This window comes from Procambarus clarkii, chromosome 15 (assembly GCF_040958095.1).
Source record: "Procambarus clarkii isolate CNS0578487 chromosome 15, FALCON_Pclarkii_2.0, whole genome shotgun sequence".
NCBI classification, from domain to species: domain Eukaryota; kingdom Metazoa; phylum Arthropoda; class Malacostraca; order Decapoda; family Cambaridae; genus Procambarus; species Procambarus clarkii.
The window spans coordinates 11,491,765-11,507,294 of record NC_091164.1 but is presented as its reverse complement, the minus strand read 5'-3'; the positions used below and the strand labels follow the sequence as shown (position 1 = coordinate 11,507,294).

General features: G+C 49.1%; 1 protein-coding gene across 1 annotated transcript in view; it reads left to right on the top strand.

Annotated features, from left to right (window-relative positions):
• LOC123759160 (uncharacterized) overlaps positions 1-15,530 on the top strand; it is a 45,859-nt gene that overhangs the window by 7,395 nt on the left and 22,934 nt on the right. Inside the window, exons 2-6 of the mRNA XM_069324985.1 lie at positions 3,296-3,390; positions 3,837-3,937; positions 6,073-6,235; positions 12,138-12,294; positions 13,206-13,757. Of these exons, the coding sequence (XP_069181086.1) occupies positions 3,296-3,390; positions 3,837-3,937; positions 6,073-6,235; positions 12,138-12,294; positions 13,206-13,757 (1,068 nt within the window). The remainder of the gene's footprint in view (positions 1-3,295; positions 3,391-3,836; positions 3,938-6,072; positions 6,236-12,137; positions 12,295-13,205; positions 13,758-15,530) is intronic.

Genomic DNA, 15,530 nt, shown 5'->3' with positions numbered 1-15,530 from the left:
CACCCTCCACCAGAGGCACCCATCCTCCACCAGAGGCACCCCACCCTCCACCAGAGGCACCCCACCCTCCACCAGAGGCACTCCACCCTCCACCAGAGGCACCCCACCTTCCACCAGAGGCACCCCTCCCTCCACCAGAGGCACCCCACCCTCCACCAGAGGCACCCATCCTCCACCAGAGGCACCCCACCCTCCACCAAAGGCACCCCACCCTCCACCAGAGGCACTCCACCCTCCACCAGAGGCACCCTCCCTCCACCAGAGGCACCCCACCCTCCACCAGAGGCACCCCTCCCTCCACCAGAGGCATCCTCCCTCCACCAGAGACACCCTCCCTCCACCAGAGGCACCCTCCCTCCACCAGAGGCACCCCACCCTCCACCAGAGGCACCCATCCTCCACCAGAGGCACCCCACCCTCCACCAGAGGCACCCCACCCTCCACCAGAGGCACTCCACCCTCCACCAGAGGCACCCCACCCTCCACCAGAGGCACCCCTCCCTCCACCAGAGGCACCCCACCCTCCACCAGAGGCACCCATCCTCCACCAGAGGCACCCCACCCTCCACCAGAGGCACCCCACCCTCCACCAGAGGCACTCCACCCTCCACCAGAGGCACCCTCCCTCCACCAGAGGCACCCCACCCTCCACCAGAGGCACTCTACCCTCCACCAGAGGCACCCCACCCTCCACCAGAGGCACCCTCCCTCCACCAGAGGCACCCCACCCTCCACCAGAGGCACCCCACCCTCCACCAGAGGCACTCCACCCTCCACCAGAGGCACCCCTCCCTCCACCAGAGGCACCCCTCCCTCCACCAGAGACACCCTCCCTCCACCAGAGGCACCCCTCCCTCCACCAGAGGCACCCTCCCTCCACCAGAGGCACCCTCCCTCCACCAGAGGCATCCCACCCTCCACCAGAGGCACTCCACCCTCCACCAGAGGCACCCTCCCTCCACCAGAGGCACCCCTCCCTCCACCAGAGGCACCCCTCCCTCCACCAGAGGCACCCACCCTCCACCAGAGGCACCCCACCCTCCACCAGAGGCACCCCTCCCTCCACCAGAGGCATCCTCCCTCCACCAGAGACACCCTCCCTCCACCAGAGGCACCCTCCCTCCACCAGAGGCACCCTCCCTCCACCAGAGGCACCCCACCCTCCACCAGAGGCACCCATCCTCCACCAGAGGCACCCCACCCTCCACCAGAGGCACCCCACCCTCCACCAGAGGCACTCCACCCTCCACCAGAGGCACCCTCCCTCCACCAGAGGCACCCCACCCTCCACCAGAGGCACTCTACCCTCCACCAGAGGCACCCCACCCTCCACCAGAGGCACCCTCCCTCCACTAGAGGCACCCCACCCTCCACCAGAGGCACCCCACCCTCCACCAGAGGCACTCCACCCTCCACCAGAGGCACCCCACCCTCCACCAGAGGCACCCTCCCTCCACCAGAGGCACCCTCCCTCCACCAGAGGCACCCCACCCTCCACCAGAGGCACCCTCCCTCCACCAGAGGCACCCTCCCTCCACCAGAGGCACCCTCCCTCCACCAGAGGCACCCACCCTCCACCAGAGGCACCCTCCCTCCACCAGAGGCACCCACCCTCCACCAGAGGCACCCTCCCTCCACCAGAGGCACCCTCCCTCCACCAGAGGCACCCTCCCTCCACCAGAGGCACCCTCCCTCCACCAGAGGCACCCTCCCTCCACCAGAGGCACCCACCCTCCACCAGAGGCACTCCACCCTCCACCAGAGGCACCCCACCCTCCACCAGAGGCACCCCACCCTCCACCAGAGGCACCCCTCCCTCCACCAGAGGCACCCCACCCTCCACCAGAGGCACCCCACCCTCCACCAGAGGCACCCCTCCCTCCACCAGAGGCACTCCACCCTCCACCAGAGGCACCCCACCCTCCACCAGAGGCACCCTCCCTCCACCAGAGGCACCCCACCCTCCACCAGAGGCACTCCACCCTCCAACAGAGGCACCCCACCCTCCACCAGAGGCACCCCTCCCTCCACCAGAGGCACCCTCCCTCCACGAGAGGCACCCCTCCCTCCAACAGAGGCACCCTTCCTCCACCAGAGGCACCCTCCCTCCACCAGAGGCACCCCTCCCTCCACCAGAGGCACCCACCCTCCACCAGAGGCACCCTCCCTCCACCAGAGGCACCCTCCCTCCACCAGAGGCACCCACCCTCCACCAGAGGCACCCTCCCTCCACCAGAGGCACCCACCCTCCACCAGAGGCACCCACCCTCCACCAGAGGCACCCTCCCTCCACCAGAGGCACCCACCCTCCACCAGAGGCACCCACCCTCCACCAGAGGCACCCACCCTCCACCAGAGGCACCCTCCCTCCACCAGAGGCACCCTCCCTCCACCAGAGGCACCCTCCCTCCACCAGAGGCACCCACCCTCCACCAGAGGCACCCCACCCTCCACCAGAGGCACCCACCCTCCACCAGAGGCACCCTCCCTCCACCAGAGGCACCCTCCCTCCACCAGAGGCACCCACCCTCCACCAGAGGCACCCACCCTCCACCAGAGGCACCCCACCCTCCACCAGAGGCACCCACCCTCCACCAGAGGCACCCTCCCTCCACCAGAGGCACCCTCCCTCCACCAGAGGCACCCACCCTCCACCAGAGGCACCCACCCTCCACCAGAGGCACCCACCCTCCACCAGAGGCACCCACCCTCCACCAGAGGCACCCACCCTCCACCAGAGGCACCCACCCTCCACCAGAGGCACCCTCCCTCCACCAGAGGCACCCACCCTCCACCAGAGGCACCCTCCCTCCACCAGAGGCACCCACCCTCCACTAGAGGCACCCACCCTCCACCAGAGGCACCCTGCCTCCACCAGAGGCACCCACCCTCCACCAGAGGCACCCTCCCTCCACCAGAGGCACCCACCCTCCACCAGAGGCACCCTCCCTCCACCAGAGGCACCCACCCTCCACCAGAGGCACCCTCCCTCCACTAGAGGCACCCACCCTCCACCAGAGGCACCCACCCTCCACCAGAGGCACCCTCCCTCCACCAGAGGCACCCACCCTCCACCAGAGGCACCCTCCCTCCACCAGAGGCACCCACCCTCCACCAGAGGCACCCACCCTCCACCAGAGGCACCCTCCCTCCACCAGAGGCACCCCACCCTCCACCAGAGGCACCCCACCCTCCACCAGAGGCACCCACCCTCCACCAGAGGCACCCCACCCTCCACCAGAGGCACCCCTCCCTCCACCAGAGGCACCCTCACCACCTCCTCCTCCACCTACAGGGGCGCGGCTGCTGGTGGCGGTGTCGGGGAACTCGCTCAAGGACGGACATAGTCGTCTGTTCCGGGCCGCCGAGGGCGCTGGCTTCCTCACACAGGTAAGGTTAGGTTAGGGCACCGTCTGGTGGGTGGTGACCTCAGGCTTCCTCACACAGGTAAGGTTAGGTTAGGGCACCGCCTGGTGGGTGGTGACCTCAGGCTTCCTCACACAGGTAAGGTTAGGTTAGGGCACCGTCTGGTGGGTGGTGACCTCAGGCTTCCTCACACAGGTAGCCATGCAGAGGTCGCAGGTTCGAGCCCACCTCACAGTCCTGGAGGATTTGTCTCAGTAATGATGATAATAAGAACGTTAACAGTAATAATCTTAGCCTGCACCTCTTGCCCGGGTGGTCACCCAGAAAGGCGTTCAAGTCTAGCTGTAATTAACGACATGTATACAAACTCACTCACGAATCAAAATTCAGGAATCAATCAACGATCAATTACAAAGACATTGAGGACGGCCCGAGTGTGGGTGTTGTACACGTTCTCATCAACGTTACAGATGGTGGTGGTGAAGGACTCGAGCCTCGAGGTGGCCAGGTTACTGGAAGTCATCAGCCAACACCCATATAAACCCGATGAGGTCCTGGTCATGATCAACAGGTAAGCGGCACGGAACGAGAGAGAGCAGGATGGAGAGAGTGGGAAAGAGGGGGAAATAGGAGGGAGGGGGAGGGAAAGAGGTGGAGGAGGAGGAGGTTAGAGAAAGGGGGAAAGGGACAAGAAAGGCGCGATGAATCAAGAACAGTGTACTGTAGCAGCCATGCTCCTCACCTCCCCGTGTGACACACAATAGCAACATGTTCTCACAGGTACTCACGACACATTCAGCTGGCCATATGAAAGCGCTACACACAGGTGGCTCTCCACCTCCAACCTGTATCTCTTATACGACAATCTCAGAGAGAGAGAGAGAGAGAGAGAGAGAGAGAGAGAGAGAGAGAGAGAGAGAGAGAGAGAGAGAGAGAGAGAGAGAGAGAGAGAGAGAGAGAGAGTGTGTGTGTGTGTGTGTGAGTGTGTGTGTGTGTGTGAGTGTGTGTGTGAGTGTGTGTGTGTGTGTGTGTGAGTGTGTGTGTGTGCATGTGGCACTCCTGCTCATCCTCATGACCAACATGAAGACAGTACACTGCTTGACACTGCCGTCTCATCTCCCACTGAGCCAATCTTTCCAGCTCGAGCTGGACCCCGCGAGGAGGGAGGAGACAGTTTGGCTTCTTGTGAGATGCTCTGTACTTACAAGACTTTCACAGTATTATACTATGCTTAAATTCCTCTTCTGTTATCCCTAGGAAAATGAGTTTTTCTTACTAATCGTAGAAGTCCATTTTACAGCTGTGATCACAATGAGTTGACCTTTTACTAACCTGTCCTCTTAAAAAGAACGTCGCTTTTGTCCGTTTGTCCGTATGGCCGAATATGGACGTAATTTGAAAATGAAAAAAAAATGAATGTAAATTTTGGATTTTTTTTTTAACAACAGTAAGTTAAGGGTCCTCTGATAGGTTAGGTGGGCAGGAAATTCTCATAAAGTTTCAAAACGGTATGAAAAACGTTAATGGAAAGAATCCTCTTCTAAGGTTGCCGAGTAAGCCGGACGACTCAAACAGAAAACGCAACAGTACATCACTTTTGTGAGTCGATTTCATTTCAAATTACGTCCAAATTTGGCCATAGCGCGCATACCAGCCAAAAGTGACGTTATTTTTAAGTGGACGGGTTGATACGGGTTGTGCGTGTGTGAGTGTCTGCATTTTAGCGTGTGTGATTGGAGTTAGGTTACTCTCCACGTGTCGAATATTAGCTCCTGGTTCGTACCTTAAACTCCCGGTCATCTGAAGTAATGAACCTAATGTCCTTGGTCTTGTCTCTTATCATATCTGCTCCTGAAGCAATGACTCGAGCTCCTGTCAGCTGCCGCTTCTGATTTTTTTTTGTTGATTTCCTGATTGTTATCGATGAGTTGTATTGTCCTCTTGTGGTAGTATAATTTCCTGATTCTTATCAATGAGTACTCTTGTAACAATATTTCCCAATTGTTATCATCAAGTTGTAGGGATACTGTGGCAGAATATTTACAAAGGAAAATTCCGGGTGTAAGTTTTAAGTAGTGTTACTTGTTTCTGTTTTACTTAAGCTGTGTATGAGTATTTATGACTCGTATGTTCGCTTCAGTAAGATTATGCCCTTAACAACTTCTGTTGAATCCTACTTAAAATCTTATTTGCTTTGTAACTCTACACTGTGTTAGACCATTTTCTGTACCAGATAACATGTTCTTGCTTGTAAAAGTACAAAAAACGCACTTTCGTTAATTACAATATAAATTTATATTGTGTTAACGTTAGGTAATTTACTCATGGTTACTGTATCTTATTACCTCAAGAATTAATGTATTGCGAAAATCATTTGAGACAATGAGGAGACTTGAACCACCGCTCCAGTGATTCTCAGACCTTTCAAATGATTTTCCCACTGAAATTGAAATGCTATTCCCCATTCATCAGGCCACTGTGAGGTCTCTGAATCTATGTACTCTAATATCAATATTATATTAGACAATAATAACCACATATTATATATACAACAAAACAGAGTATCATACTGCAGTGGTTACCTAGGAGGTATAATATTTGTATTAGTTTGTATAATCACTACAAACGAAGCTATAGAAACTAATTATAGGGTACTAATTATAGGCAAAGTTACGGGTATGCTACACGTCTCATTTCTCTCTGTAGCGACCAATACATTCCATCGTGCGAGTCTTGGATACTGGCGTGGCGGGTGATGGGCGAGGCGCTGCTGCAGGAGGCTGAGGTGGTCATCTCCTATCCTCCCAAGCCTCACAACCTCACCCTCCACCTCAAGGACCACCTCAAGGAGGACCTCCTGCGAGTTGACGTGAGTTGATTTTCAACATCAGCAGCAGTGACATGTGCGGGGGAGGGGTTTGTGGTGGATAATTTAGTGGTGATTAGAGATAGAGGAGGTACAGTAACATTGTGTGCTTTGTTAAATGTGAATATTTTGAAATGGCTGTTTATTTGTATGTATTGATATGATTGGGTGGTTGAGAGAGAGACAACCGCTGTTATGGGGAATGTTTTAATGGTTGAGAAATGCAACCGTTGTTATGGGAATTGCTTCGATTATCTTGAGGTTATCTTGAGATGGTTTCGGGGCTTTTAGTGTCCCCGCGGCCCGGTCCTCGACTAGGCCTCCACCCCCAGGAAGCAGCCCGTGACAGCTGACTAACACCCAAGTACCTATTTTACTGCTAGGTAACAGGGGGCATAGGGTGAAAGAAACTCTGCCCATTGTTTCTCGCCGGCGCCTGGGATCAAACCCAGGACTACAGGATCACAAGTCCAGCGTGCTGTCCGCTCGGCCGACCGGCTCGATGGTTGAGAAACGGATCTGTCGTTGGAAATGTTGATTGGTGGATAGATCTATGTGTGTTTTTTTCACCTCTATTATAACTAGAAATGGTAACCGGCGGTGCCCGGGACAGTCTTGTCTCCTCCCACCCTTTATTCCACCCATCCTCTTCTTTTCTGCCCCTCCCTACCTCTCCCCCCTTCCTCTCTTCCCTACCTCTCCTTCCCCTCCCATTCTCCCTCTTCTGCCCTCCCTCCCTCCCTCCTCCCATCCCCTCTCCCCACCCTGGTCCCCAACCTTGAACCGAGAGACATGTACACTTATATACATATATATATATACATATATATATATATATATATATATATATATATATATATATATATATATATATATATATATATATATATATATATGTAAGAGGTACCCGGCTGCACTCGGGTCTCTGCTACCCCCTCGTCTTCTGCCCCCTTGGTCACCCACTTTGTCCTTTGTTTAGAACGAACTAAAACAACTCTATGGATCTGCCAGAAAATGTATTATTACGAAGCACTGTAAACTCCACGGGAATCACACCAACTATTTCACATTGGACGTCATGAAAGCCACATGGAGGGTCTCTATAAATGCTAATATTTCTTAAAGTATTTGCCTTAATCCAACTCTGACTAGCCTATGTCTATCCCATACCCCATAACCTTTCCTCTACAAAGTTAGGTGGGGCTAGCCCCAGGCATCTGGCCTGGTAGGGTATCCAATTGTGCCTGGGTCCTTCTCCAGCATTTTCCCACTTCCCTCTCTCGTCGCTTTCCTTATTCCCCTTATCTTCTCATATCTCCTTATCTAACTTTCTCCTTTCTCATCCCTCTCCTCTTTCTCCCCCTCCCTCTCCCCTCTCCACCTGTCTCCTCCTCCTCTCTCTTCAAATATTTCTTCTTCTTTGCTCTCTTCAATCCCCCCCCCTCTCTCTCTCTCTCCCACTTTCTTTCTTCTGTCTGAATTACTGTTTGATCGTCAAGAGACAGACCGTCTGTGACAGTCAAGAGACAGACAGGCCTATCTCTGTCTCTGTCTGTCTCTTTCATAGTGACTGTCAGATTCTGCCTGTATTAGTCTCTGTCTTTTCGCTGTCTCTCTTATAAAACAATATGATAGTCTACCATTGGCACGTGGGTTACCTTGAGGTTACCTTGAGGTGCTTCCGGGGCTTAGCGTCCCCGCGGCCCGGTCGTCGACCAGGCCTCCTAGTATATGGGTGGTCTGCTGGTGGGAGTAGCCGAGCAGTGTGAAATATTCAAAATATAATAGTCGCCCATTTGCTGTGAGAACGGTGGCGGGCTTAAAAAAGTCCAGCTAGGGCGTGGGAGAAGTGTCTGTTTTATGGTACTACAGCCAAAGTATAAATAGCTAAAAAAAATATGGATTAATTTTCCTCATATCGGTGAATAAGCCATATTATTAAAGAGAGAATCGCATTGTTTGCCTGTCTGTTTATCTCTCCAGAGTTGTAGGCCAGATGTTTAGGGCTAGCCCTCAGCGAACTTTGCAGGTCTGTTTATCTCTCCAAAAGTTGGAAGTCAGATGTTTAGGGCAAGCCCTCAGCGAACTTTGCAGGGCAATTGTTCTCGGGTCCGTGACGGACATGAACTGATTGAAGTCAGGCTAAATTGATTGATTTATCAAATATTAGCATTTATTGACATTTATATTATATTTAATGAAACCTCATGCGATTTTCATTTGGTCAAATATGAAATATTTGCTGTATTTCCCTTAGAGTCTTTAGGAATCATAATATATTTTCTGAAAGATTAATACAGTTGCTTTAGTGATTCTTAATCATTTTTGTTTTGAAAAATGTTTAGCAAGGTGTAACCAGCGGCCAGTGCCAAAAAATGGTCGTGGGAGTCAGAATGTGACCCTGGCATACCCTTCTATCTTGAATTGTGGCCACCCTGATCAGCCTGTGTTGGTCCCGTACCCCAGACTCTTCCCTCTGCAGAGTTAAGAGAAGCTAGCTCCCAGCACCTCACCTTCAACCTTAGGGATTCAACCTTTAACCTCTAGATGGGTAATAATAACGTTTTCCATCGCTAAGTGTAAATAACTTCAACATTAATGTTCATTAATGTTGAACATTAATAATCTTCGTATTTATACGAAGATTATAATCCTCATTATACGTCTCAGCGTATAATGATTTATAATCCTCATTATACGTCTCAGCGTATAATGATTTATAATCCTCATTATACGTCTCAGCGTATAATGATTTATAATCCTCATTATACGTCTCAGCGTATAATGATTTATAACCCTCATTATACGTCTCAGCGCGGTGCCTTCCGGTCTCTAAAGGTATTATTTTCAGCAATGTTTCGACTAATACTGTTCTCAACCTAAGGTATTATGAAGCACGAGACAATAAGATCAATATTTTGAAGCACGAGACAATAAGATAAATATTTTGAAGCACGAGACAATAAGATAAATATTTTGAAGCACGAGACAATAAGATAAATATTTTGAAGCACGAGACAATAAGATAAATATTTTGAAGCACGAGACAATAAGATAAATATTTTGAAGCACGAGACAATAAGATAAATATTTTGAAGCACGAGACAATAAGATAAATATTTTGAAGCACGAGACAATAAGATAAATATTTTGAAGCACGAGACAATAAGATAAATATTTTGAAGCACGAGACAATAAGATAAATATTTTGAAGCACGAGACAATAAGATAAATATTTTGAAGCACGAGACAATAAGATAAATATTTTGAAGCACGAGACAATAAGATAAATATTTTGAAGCACGAGACAATAAGATAAATATTTTGAAGCACGAGACAATAAGATAAATATTTTGAAGCACGAGACAATAAGATAAATATTTTGAAGCACGAGACAATAAGATAAATATTTTGAAGCACGAGACAATAAGATAAATATTTTGAAGCACGAGACAATAAGATAAATATTTTGAAGCACGAGACAATAAGATAAATATTTTGAAGCACGAGACAATAAGATAAATATTTTGAAGCACGAGACAATAAGATAAATATTTTGAAGCACGAGACAATAAGATAAATATTTTGAAGCACGAGACAATAAGATAAATATTTTGAAGCACGAGACAATAAGATAAATATTTTGAAGCACGAGACAATAAGATAAATATTTTGAAGCACGAGACAATAAGATAAATATTTTGAAGCACGAGACAATAAGATAAATATTTTGAAGCACGAGACAATAAGATAAATATTTTGAAGCACGAGACAATAAGATAAATATTTTGAAGCACGAGACAATAAGATAAATATTTGGAAAAAGCACTAAACTAGACTGGCAGTATAATACCTGGAAGAGCTATGAGGAGAGGATTGAACGCAGACCCGCATAAAGCGAGGTGGTCGCTATGTCGCCCAGTCCAAGTATGTGAAGATTGCGTGCGGGGACAAAGAGGTCGGACTCTTATAAAGGTGAAAGGTCAAGTTCTTGACGGTGGTACGTGCTGCCTAGTCATGACCCCGGCCTTAACCTCGGCTCTCTGACCTCCTCCTCCTCTACACTTCATCTGGTTATCCTGGCTTGATATCTGCCGTTGTCGCTATAACCACTTCCCTCTCAGTCAGGTCCTCTCTTGAGGTTATCTTGAGATGATTTCGGGGCTTTAGTGTCCCCGCGGCCCGGTCCTTGACCAGGCCTCCACCCCCAGGAAGCAGCCCGTGACAGCTGACTAACACCCAGGTACCTATTTTACTGCTAGGTAACAGGGGGCATAGGGTGAAAGAAACTCTGCTCATTGTTTCTCACCGGCGCCCGGGATCGAACCCGGGACCACAGGATCACAAGTCCAGCGTGCAGTCCGCTCGGCCGACCGGCTCCCTTTCCCCCCTCTAGGGGGGAAAAGAAGAAAAACATAAAACAAGAAGAAACACGTAAGGAATATCGGGAAGATTCGCGCCACAATCATAAATCTAAAACTTTCTGTAGTTTTCAACGAAATATGTTTAACCGAAATTGATCTATTCTGACCTTCAAATTCTTTGTCGAATTTGGCCATAAAATTGTGGATAGAGGTGGCTTCCACAACTTATTCCTTCAATGCTTTCTACTTGTTTACTATCCTCACAGGGTATGAGTATTTCCTTACATTTCTTCGACTTATTTGAGTTTCCAGTTTCCACCTATGTCCTCTCGTGCTAATTTCTCTCACTTTAAAGAGGATGTCCTTCTCCACCTTGTCAATTTCCCTCCGTATCTTGTATGTGGTGATCATGTTCCTCTGCTGCTGCTATTGCCACGCTATCATGGTCCTCCAGAGGTCTCCGAGTCAAGGTTTATATCTCACCTTGGGAACGTGGAATGTAGCTTTATGGACTAAATTGTTGGTGAACATAATAGACGTGGGAGGGCTGGAGTGTTTCAAGCGTAGGTTGGACATATAAATAAATGGGTTTGGGTGGATACAAACTGGAGCTGCCTTGAAAGGGCCAACAGTCCCTCTGAAATGTTATTAATTATTATGTTCCCAATGTCTCATTGTGTTTATTGGAGGCTCTCGTTTTGGGCGTGAGTAGTTAGTCTACGAGAAAGAGTAGTTGTGAAACACTTTGAAGGTGCTTCTTTACTCACTGCTGCACTGAACAGTCTCTGAGCAACTCAGTCTATAATCAGCTAATCATTTATGATCAGGTACTCTCATATTTGTGTTTGTAATACAGTATATAATCAGTTGCAACATGGAATACCGTTAGGCCTTTTGTATGTCATTTCACCGTGCAAGGCTCATGTCTGGGCCCTACCACCACATACACTAATGAATAACCTGGTCTTATGTCCAGATACCCACTGGCGAATGTGCTCTAGGGCTGGAGTTCCAAGGTCTGAGTGCTGGCACCGTCTATGAACCTTGAGGCACTCCTACCTAAGTGCCACTCCCCCCCCCCCCCCGCTTTTGTGTCTCCCTCCCCTCCCCACCCTCTATCCCCCGACCGTTAAGGGCCTTCGACCCGGCATTGGCGTTTCAGTAAAAAAAGCCACGAAAGCACCACAAAAACTCCACAGTGACCTCGGAGGTGAGCAACGGGGGAAACTTGAACATTCACCCGCGGCCTTCACTCATATTCACAACGACGCTCGCTAACACCGCGTCCACATGTCGCGTGTAGTCCCCCAGTGCTCAGATGCCAACCCTAATAACCCGCATGAAGTAACATACACACTTGGATCATCGGTCTCCTGCTCCTGAGGGCCGAGCTCGGATCGCTGACGGTCATGAGGGAATGAAAACAGAGCTAGGGTGTGTGTGTGTGTGTGTGTGTGTGTGTGTGTGTGTGTGTGTGTGTGTGTGTGTGTGTGTGTGTGTGTGTGTGTGTGTGTGTGTGATGTGCTCGTACATATTTGCAGGGTCAGCTTCTCAAGTTTCGGGAGAACAAGGCGGGTCACAAGCCTGAGAACTTGGTGCTCCTGAAGAACCTCCTGCAGGAGCGGCAGGTGCTGAGAGTGCTGGAGGAGCAGCAGCTGAGGAACACTCGTCCGGATACACACGACTTCAAGGCTTACGGTCAGTAAGGAGAGGGAGAGTAGGGGGTGTAGAGGAGAGGGGAGAGTAGGGGGGTGTAGAGGGGAGGGAGGGGAGGGAGGGTATGTGGGTGTAGAGGAGAGGGAGAGAGAGAGGTAGAAGAGAGTAATACCGGCAGGACTCAAGACACAAACGGAGTGTTGAGCAACACCTCAAGACTGTCGTCTCAGAGCCAGAGGAAGACGTTCCCACGCCCATACTGCCACACCCTCACACAGCCCATCCTCCAACACTGATGGTGTTGGAGAATGGACTTTTATTATTATTATTATTTTCTACCACAGACGTGGCCACACATTTACAATGCTAACCAGCATATATACATTTTATTTTGTCCTCCATGGACAGGGTGACAGATTTGTTAAACATATAGTTCAGAGGTTTATTGAACAATCAACCACAGAAGGTGATTGTAGTGGTTTTAAAATGCTAAGCTAAGGATGGACTGGGTGAGTGTGTAGCAGTTCTTCAACAGTTCTTTAGTTCAAACCAACATCAAACGTACACGAATGAACTATTGTATCCCCAAAAAGTTCACGTTTAGTACCCTGAATTAGACCAACTATCATACCAAAAAATGGAAAACTAAAGAACCTAAACTAACTTGTCTAAGCAATCCAAGGCCTAGTATAGGCTATTTTAGACCTAGAGTACTACATATATGTACTATTCTAAGCCTAGGAATATTCTTGTGCCCTCTACGCCAATAACAGTATAAAGCGGAAACACTGTCGGCTGCAACAGTCTATTTTTGTACGTTCGTCCAAACCGTTTACACACGCACCATCATTTTAGGAGGATAAGGTGTTATTTACCAGCACAGGTTATCGCCATCTTGTATATGGATCATATGAGTAAGTTAAGCCACTGAAATACAAGGCGGCTCATGTCAGTCTTCATCAGCACCTGCACTACAAATATCACAATATTTTCAGCGTTTGCGGGTTTGGTGGGATCAGTCAGAGACCTGCTTGCTGCCGCCGCTCAGGGCGGCGCTGCTCTCAAGGTGAGGAGTGGGACTACTGCCGGCAGTGGGACTCCTGCCGGCTGTGGGACTCCTGCCGGCTGTGGGACTCCTGCCGGCTGTGGGACTCCTGACGGGGCCGCCACACATGCTGTTACTGCTTCTTCAAACTCATCTGCTGCTCCTACTACCGCTGTTGAGGATGACAGCGTTGACGTGTCACCGACTGCTGCCGCCACTGCTGGAGTGACTGCTACTGTCACCATTCCCATTGCCCCCGGCACCATTGCTCCCACAACTACTGCAGGGACAGTTCTTGACACTTCTGCGGCAGCTACTCCTGCTACTGTGGAGGCAGACGAGGGGTCTCTGGCTCACCTGTGGCACCTGCTGGCTCGGGACGTGGCACTGAGGCACTCCTTGGCTGTGGCCCTCGATCATAACGCCCTCGTCTTCCAGAGCGCTGCTAACCTCACACCAGGTGACCGTCAACCCAAAAGCTTTTACCTTTCTTGTCTTGGGGTATGTGTGTGATACTTTCTTAGGGTGTGTGCTACTTTCTTAGGGTATGTGTGTGTTGCTTTCTTAGGGTATGTGTGTGTTGCTTTCTTAGGGTATGTGTGTGATACTTTCTTAGGGTATGTGTGTTACTTTCTTAGGGTATGTGTGTGATACTTTCTTAGGGTATGTGTGTTACTTTCTTAGGGTATGTGTGTGATACTTTCTTAGAGTATGTGTGTGTTGTTTTCTAGGGTATGTGTGTGCTACTTTCTTAGGGTGTGTGCTACTTTCTTAGGGTATGTGTGTGTTGTTTTCTAGGGTATGTGTGTGCTACTTTCTTAGGGTGTGTGCTACTTTCTTAGGGTATGTGTGTGTTACTTTCTTAGGGTGTGTGCTACTTTCTTAGGGTATGTGTGTGTTACTTTCTTAGGGTATGTGTGTGTTGCTTTCTTAGAGTATGTGTGTGTTACTTTCTTAGAGTATGTGTGTGTTGTTTTCTAGGGTATGTGTGTGCTACTTTCTTAGGGTGTGTGCTACTTTCTTAGGGTATGTGTGTGTTACTTTCTTAGGGTATGTGTGTGTGTTACTTTCTTAGGGTATGTGTGTGTTACTTTCTTAGGGTATGTGTGTGTGTTACTTTCTTAGGGAATGTGTGTGTTACTTTCTTAGGGTATGTGTGTGTTACTTTCTTAGGGTATGTGTGTGTGTTACTTTCTTAGGGAATGTGTGTGTTACTTTCTTAGGGTATGTGTGTGTTACTTTCTTAGGGTATGTGTGTTACTTTCTTAGGGTATGTGTGTGATACTTTCTTAGGGTATGTGTGTGTTACTTTCTTAGGGTATGTGTGTGTTACTTTCTTAGGGAATGTGTGTGTTACTTTCTTAGGGTATGTGTGTGTTACTTTCTTAGGGTATGTGTGTTACTTTCTTAGGGTATGTGTGTGTTACTTTCTTAGGGTGTGTGCTACTTTCTTAGGGTATGTGTGTGTTACTTTCTTAGGGTATGTGTGTGTTGCTTTCTTAGAGTATGTGTGTGTTACTTTCTTAGAGTATGTGTGTGTTGTTTTCTAGGGTATGTGTGTGCTACTTTCTTAGGGTGTGTGCTACTTTCTTAGGGTATGTGTGTGTTACTTTCTTAGGGTATGTGAGTGTGTTACTTTCTTAGGGTATGTGTGTGTTACTTTCTTAGGGTATGTGTGTGTGTTACTTTCTTAGGGAATGTGTGTGTTACTTTCTTAGGGTATGTGTGTGTTACTTTCTTAGGGTATGTGTGTGTGTTACTTTCTTAGGGAATGTGTGTGTTACTTTCTTAGGGTATGTGTGTGTTACTTTCTTAGGGTATGTGTGTTACTTTCTTAGGGTATGTGTGTGATACTTTCTTAGGGTATGTGTGTGTTACTTTCTTAGGGTATGTGTGTGTTACTTTCTTAGGGAATGTGTGTGTTACTTTCTTAGGGTATGTGTGTGTTACTTTCTTAGGGTATGTGTGTTACTTTCTTAGGGTATGTGTGTGTTACTTTCTTAGGGTATGTGTGTGTTACTTTCTTAGGGTATGTGTGTGTTACTTTCTTAGGGTATGTGTGTGTTACTTTCTTAGGGTATGTGTGTGTTGCTTTCTTAGGGTATGTGTGTGTTACTTTCTTAGGGTATGTGTGTGCTACTTTCTTAGGGTATGTGTGTGTTACTTTCTTAGGGTATGTGTGTGTTACTTTCTTAGGGTATGTGTGTGTTGCTTTCTTAGGGTATGTGTGTGT